The following is a 7,474-nucleotide window of genomic DNA, read 5'->3' as shown; positions in this document are numbered from 1 at the left end:
ATGTGGGTTTTAATGGAGTCGTACAAGTTACAGTTTAGTTTTAATGTTGCATCTAGATCCGCAACAATCGATTACCAGTTGTAGAACACAATTTTATCTTCGTAAATTAATTTGCAGTATTCTCTAAACTTTTGGGTAGTTAACAAGTCGTTTCAGTGAATCTGATGATGATGATGCAGTATCAGGGAATTTCAGTATTTCATTTGTATTCATTATAAAACCCTTTCATTTTCAAACTCAGTTGCCAAGGGCTGATGATAAAATTGTTTATAAACAAATTGGTCTCAGCCTGGCAGCTGTACTGCATGCACGGATCCCACGACAGACTTTCATGGGATAAGCGACGCATCGCTGCGATATGCCCCACACGTGTGGCATCTATGAAGCGATCCATCTCTCGTGTTTGGGGCCCTTACTACAGAAATGTCCGACGTACGCTTTTGTGTATGTAAGTCATAGACATACATGTATGTCTGTGTACTTCAACAGTGAACAATCCGTTGGAGGAGATATCTAATAGTAGCACAGTTTATTTTCACAAATATCAAAAGAAGTAAATAAATTTAAGTTGACCAAAGTCACGTAATAAACTAACAAAGACAATTGTGTAGTTTACAAAAATTACTAAAAGTAATCTTTGACATAGTGCATTCTGTAAACAACATCTGAGAAAACCTAATCGTCTGCAAGTGGCTGCGTATTGTGCGACATTGGAATTGTTTAAGGAAAATAGTTCTAAATAATGGCTCGTTTCTTAAAAGCTAAGTGAAATGGAAGCGATAGAGCAAAATGGTTCAATTGCAGCTCCAGCTAACCTGACAGTCGACGACGTTGATGTTGATTTCTTACCACTTATATACGATATTATTAGAAGGTTAGTATTTCACTTCTGCTCAAAAGCGAAAAAAAAAAAAAGAATTTTTTCGGCCTTCGCGATAATTACTAAAGGTGTTGACAGGGCTAATATGTTAAAGCGTCAGTTTAGAGAAACAACACGTGGGGAAAAATGCTATATGCTAATTTACCATTGATTTAAGCATAGGACCAAGTATCTTTAGTGTATGAACGAATGTACCTCGAATTGTGTTTTTCATCTAGCAGAAACGAAGTTTGTTGAAATTATGTTAATGTTTCGTAATTTTTTCAACAACAAAATACATACTCGACAAAGCCCCTGCGAAGTGCATTACGGAGGTACCACGCGTTAGGATTCCTTCCCGTTCCAATCACGTAACGGAGCGTGGGGAGAATAACGCTCCTCTGTACATAGGGAAAGCAGTTTGTTGTACCGGTAATGCTGCAATCATTACAATGAGTGTTACTATATTAACACACATTACTTTAATGTTTGTGCAGACAACAAAAGTTGTAGATTATAAGTGTTTGCATTTTTCACCCATAAAAATATGCGAATTGAATTTAATATCTGTTGCATTTGTAGTGTGGAACGTGATCCTCATGACTCGACTCAGAAAACGAGAGAATCTCAAGATATAAGCCAAAAAATTTTGGAACTACATAAGAAGTTTGATGAAGCAAGAGCTCAGGTAAGTTTCACACATTCTGTAAACTTATACTGTTGTTTATTTCAAAGTGGGTTTGTGCGCCCCCCCCCCCCCCCCCACACACACACACACAATTGAGAGGAATTCACTGTGATGAAAATAAGACAAAGACCAAATGGTAATTGGAAGAAAAAAAAATCTATACATATATTTAACTGCCTTTATGTTTGTATTCTTTTCAGGTATTTGCTGTAAACTTTAAATTGTTGGAAATGGTCTTTTGGTTTGTGTATGTTATTGATACACCCAGTATTACAAAGCAGTGGTCAAAAGATGACAAGTGATTACATAGACAGGATGATGGCATATTCATGATGGCATAGTTGATTTTCTTGCTGGAATTTAAAAATTTATATTTAATGGCAAAGTTTCAAATCATTGCTAACATTATTAATGACATAAGAAGTGAGTTGCATAACTTGTGCCAACTGTATACTGTTGACAGTGTATTTTTACTTCAGATTGGGCGCCTGCCAGGAGTAGAGTATAGCAAAGAGGAGCAATTGAAAAAATTAGAAACCTTCCGTAAGCAGCTGCAATTAAAAAAAGACTTGTTGAGGAAGTACCGTGAGATGTGTACTTTTGAAATTCCTAAATAGCTGTGTAAGTACCATTATCCTGTACAACAGAATTTTATTTAACAGTTCATAATGTGAATAGTTTCTATGTATAGATGATACATATATAGTTTGCTGGGTAGGATGCTTCAAAATTCATGTGTGTTTCTAGTTTTCTGCCAGGTATGGCTTTTAAGTTTTCAGAAGCTTTATACAGATAAATGATTGTTATTGCCATGCCCACAATTGTAAAATAATTGTAATGGCATCAGAGATTCAAACTTGAATAGTTTTTAGACAGTATATGTCAAAAGGACATTGCTAGACGTAGTACATTGTGTGCATGGATGCCAATGATAAAATAATTTGCATTACTCTAAGTGATTGTTCCAAAGTGGCTGTTGCAGTTGTCAGTTTATTCAGTAAACTAGCAATTTGTTGATGGAAACTATTTCATACTACTGAGGTTTCCAACAAACATTTCTGAAAATAATTTATATTAAGAAATAGTTACCAAATTGTCAGATATGCATAGCATATTTGATGAATGCAACACGACAGTTAAACCTTTCATTAAATCTTTGTACAGGGTTTTGCATTTATCTGATGACCATGCGCACAGTGCAGTGTGTGTCGGGCACCAAGCACTCTATTGCCCAGGGAATCAGATGCCGTGTGACCCATCTGTTGCTGCAGTACTAAATTAAAATACATGCAAATAAATTTTGTATTCATTTATGCCCTGCAAGGAGATGGTGGAACTGCCTGCCAGTATTTTCTACACATTTCAGACATCTACTCAAGGAGTTATTAATCACATGATGTAACTCTCCTTGAGAAATCACATTGACTCGCAAATATTATTCCCGAGTTCCTGTGACGAATGCGGATTTGTTGTGTACACTTTATCCTTTAATGCTCCCCACAAATAGAAATCGCACAGAGTTAAATTTGGGAATTCGAGCAGCCCAGATATTGTTGGTAACGATTGCCATGGAACAGGAACAAATCATGAATTGTGTTCAGAGAAACATTGGCCATATGAGCCTATGGTGAATCTTGTAGAAGAAATGCTAAGCGTCATTCTCTTTCACTGTTAACTGTATCATGTAAAAAGATTGGGCACATTATTGTGCCTCCACTAACTGCACACAACTCATATTTTCTGATTGTGAAATTGGTTACTCATGAAGAAGAATAGGCCTATTGGCACTCCAGTGTTAACATTTTTGGGAATAAACATACCGTAAACAGAACCAAGCCTCATCTGAAAATAGTGAGGTAAGGATCCATTTCAGCATCGTGCACTAGTTTCATTCATAAAATCTAATCCTGTACACGAGATCACCAGGTTTAAGTGCTTTCACTACTGTTAATTTGTAGGGCCTTAGCCCAAGTAACTCACCAATTTATACAGACAAGCAAGAAATTTGCATTTGCTGTAAAAGGCAGCTAAGAGACTTTTTAGGGGAATTTTCCAGGTGGTATGCAATGTCATCAAGGTGAGATTATGTGAGCACTGTAAGTCATCATGACTATCTTCTGTCTCACAGATTTTATTCACTAATTTGTGAATTTCATCATGACCTGGAAACTTTTGTCCAAACAATCTCAGGGCAATACAAGCTGACTCCGTATCCACATATGAATTGTAAATACTTTTTGTGGGATGAAATAATTTGGTCTTGCCATTGTCGCATTTGCAGACTTCACTGTTATTCTCGTCATGTTTGTTTCACTGTTTGCATGGCACTTACCTAAAAGACTTGTAATGCAGCATGAACAGAGACACACAAGACCCATCTTACTAGCCTAGGCAGCTCCGCTGGCCAGCAAACAAAATCATGCACATTCTCTCATCAAATAAATGGAACACCCTCTATATGTAAGAAGAATGAGTTTGAATGATCATTCTGTAAGTAAAAGTAATTAGTTTTTTTTTTCTTTTTTTCCCAGGTGCACACAATTTAGTTGCCAGAGAATGGTGTTACGCTGGGTCATACGTTACCTGGCCAATAATGAACAGCTTGTGAACAGAATAGCAGACTCATACCCTGTCAGAAGGGCGGCTCAACTAGTTGTGTACCTATTCAATGTCGGAAAGTTAGCTGCGTCGAACTCTCGTGTGGCAGACAATGTGAATAAAGATAGTCTGCGATCTTTCATTGCTAGATTCAGAGCCGAACTAAAAGATGCAAAAGAAGAATTTAAAGAAAAGGCTGAAGAACTGAAAAAACAAAATAAAAAGTGAGGGATGATACATAGTCTGTGTACAGCACGTGTCTGTGACTCTCTCTTCTACGTTGTATGCTTGGATTTTCATTTTTTCTCTTCTTGTTGATGCGACCTAGAAGAATGCAGGGCTCACAGGAGCCCTGTTCTGTGATTTATTTGGGCCGAGACAATCTTGAGAAAACCCATGAGAAATCACTGAAAGAATGGCTGAAAACACATTTGATTGTGCCTCCAGTGGAACTAATTTCCCGTATATTACACTCACTGTTTCCAACTTCACGCCTGCCCCCTCCAGATCTTTTGGGGCCTGGTTTAGCATTTTTTATCTTAGCAGCTCTCCTTCACACAGGGCATTCAGCTAAAGTATTACAGACAGCATCATCTGCACCATCTCCAATTCTTGCTCTTCTGCTGTACACAGCCCTGATTCCAGCAGCAGCATATGTTTCTGTCCGCATAGCAGGATCAACATTGTCACTGATGGAAACAATTTCACTTATGGGTTATGCTTCCTATGGCCACATACTTGCAATGGGTATCCCAGTTCTCTTTCACCAAGAAGAAAGTGAAATATTCTTCTTTTGGTGCCTTACCGTATTTGGAGGGCTCAGTTCTTTAAGAATTATACTTGTACTGATAGTTTCAGTACGTATTCCTGCAGCCCGGTTAGTAGTGTGTAGTCTCGTAGCAACTTTACATTTGCTTTCTCTTGTATTCCTGCATTTTGTTTACATGCATACAACATTTGTGTATGGTGGAAGCTGAAATGTTGAGGCTAATCCCCTATGCATACCTGAGTGTAAAGGAAATATTTTATTTGAAGCCCTGTGAGATTGTCCCATATTTTAACTGAAATCAAATCATTTAAAGCGTAACTTGGGGCATTGACATGCAGTGGCCATTGTTACCAGGAGTGTGTGCAAAATTAATATACAGATAATTTCACTATAAATATTGAAAATGTAATTCATATCATTTCAAGGATCCCAGCAGAATCTTTGTTAGCAATACACACCACAGGATTGTGATACTGAAGTGTCAGTGGTGGAATGCACTTCAGCTTTCAAGTTACATAATTCTTTCATAGTGCCTTGTGCTGAACAATTTGTAAAGACTGGAAGCTGATGTGCTTTTATTAAGAATATTCAACCATAAGCAGCTTCATATGGAAGATGAAGTGGGAAATTTCTTCTTGGTATTTTATACTGCCGCACAGACTTCAGTTATTTCATTTAGGTGGCTCTTCTAACAGTTATATCCTGAGTAGTTTGTGTGTGGGGTGTTTTTTGTTTTACTTGCTGTCAAACTACTGGAATGTCTTCATTATATTGTATAAGTGGTTACATCTGAAAAATATGAATGTAGAAGGTAGTATGACTGTGCCCTATAGTAAAATATGGAAACAAATTGAAGTATTGTGTAGTTTTCACACTGCACAGATTTGTTTAGTCAAACAGGTGAATCATTACAGTGAAGTATTCTGAAGTTCATGTACAGAGATCCCATGAAATTAGTTGCAGATTACAAGCGATATTACCACCATTTATTTGTATTCTCATTGCCATTTAATTGTTACATTTAAAATAAAAAATTGAATTTTGTAAAAATATGATTCATGTAATACCTTTTAGTAGCATAGCACAACTACTCCATGTTGATACATCAAGACTGAAAATATTGTAATCAATGTGCCCAAGAGTTTCATGTATGCACTTGTAATGTACCTAAATTTCTTGAAGGCATTCATCTTTATTCCAAATAAATTTGTTATAAAATACTTGCAGAAGTTTTTGTTAATTCAGTTTTGAATCATGAACTATTGGCAAATGATCATCTTAGCAATATATTTTCAAGACAAGAATTTTACTTATTGAGCTGCTGCATATTTTTAATACTGTTGATTTTATTTGAATTACTGTATTAAGTCAACTGTTTAATTTGTAAGTATTTTGAATACTGTTGATTTTATTTGCATTACTGTATTACGTCAGCTGTTTAATTCGTAATCATACTTTGAATAGTAAAAGCACAGAAGTTATATTCATGACATTTCCTATAGTGAGATGTTCATTTGCAAAGTGCTCTCCCCTCCCAATCTTCCTCTTAAAGAATATGGCTTGTGTACAGAATTTCAACTACTTCCTTCCCCACCCCTCAAAAAAATTTTCAAAATAATGGCAACAGAGATTCTTCCTATTAAATCCATGTTAGTTAAAGTCCAGTATTTTGATGCTTGTTGCATTAAATAATTATTTTACTGAACACAAAGCAAAATACACTTGAACCACTGATAACTGAGTTGACAGAATGAGAAGTTCAGCTAGGATTAATACTCAGTTCATAAACAGGTTTTTTTAGCAAAAGTCTTAAGAGTGGCATCCGAACAGTATCTGGATGCAGTAAACAGACTGGGCTATGGCCTGCAGAAGCTGTCTATATAGAGGATAGGACACTAGTTCAGCACAACACAGAGGATTGGACTTTAACTGCTTATTTGCAGCAAAACAATTTGGACTAGCATCCTCGGCAAACAGTTTTTGAAGAGAGAAAAACGGGAGTGCACAGAGTACCAAGTGTGTCATTGCATATTTTGTTTCCTATTTTCAGTTTAATTTTAATCCTGTGGTTAACAGTGATCCTATCAGGTTGGCAAAAGATTTTGATACTCAACACTGTTACAGCTGGAGGTAATAAATCACTTATGAGTGACCCAGTGATTTGTAAAATCTCTGCATGCCTTAAATTTCCCAAAGTAATATCTGCTGGTGGTACACATTGTGTTTTCTGGACCACATCTAATGGCTCTGTATTTGGATGATGCTCTTCAAAATGGGAATAATTTCCTGAAATGCACTGTGTAAAATATAAGTAATAGAAAAGCATGACTAGAGCAGAAAAGTTATTTATAGACAAACCCATTGTTTTCACAGTTGCAGGCTTTCACAAACCATTTCTAATGGATCAAGACACGTTCTAAATTTCACTTTTAACTACCTATAAAGATTAATAATGAGCTAAAAATTGTTTATATACTGCAGTAACAGAACAATGCAGAACCTCTCATATGGAACGGTATACAGAGAAGAGTGCACTTGACAACACGATTCATTTCCTGAA

At 36.4% G+C, this 7,474-nt stretch overlaps 2 protein-coding genes across 2 annotated transcripts; both read left to right on the top strand.

Annotated features, from left to right (window-relative positions):
* The first annotated feature begins 639 nt into the window (after positions 1–639).
* LOC126166804 (mediator of RNA polymerase II transcription subunit 9) lies at positions 640–4,217 on the top strand. Its single transcript, XM_049920432.1, has 4 exons — positions 640–874; positions 1,442–1,547; positions 2,027–2,168; positions 4,079–4,217. Exons 1-3 carry the CDS (start codon positions 771–773, stop codon positions 2,162–2,164), a joined length of 348 nt encoding a protein of 115 aa, XP_049776389.1. The 5' UTR covers positions 640–770; the 3' UTR covers positions 2,165–2,168; positions 4,079–4,217.
* A 155-nt stretch (positions 4,218–4,372) lies between these two features.
* Positions 4,373–5,188, top strand: LOC126095309 (protein YIPF3-like). The gene is given in 1 exon segment (XM_049910429.1): positions 4,373–5,188. A coding segment is annotated over 1 exon segment (759 nt). The 5' UTR covers positions 4,373–4,429.
* Positions 5,189–7,474: the final 2,286 nt, after the last annotated feature.

Source organism: Schistocerca cancellata, chromosome 1 (genome assembly GCF_023864275.1).
Source record: "Schistocerca cancellata isolate TAMUIC-IGC-003103 chromosome 1, iqSchCanc2.1, whole genome shotgun sequence".
Lineage (NCBI taxonomy): Eukaryota > Metazoa > Arthropoda > Insecta > Orthoptera > Acrididae > Schistocerca > Schistocerca cancellata.
Note: the sequence above shows the minus strand (reverse complement) of the source record. Positions and strands in the feature narration are given on the sequence as shown.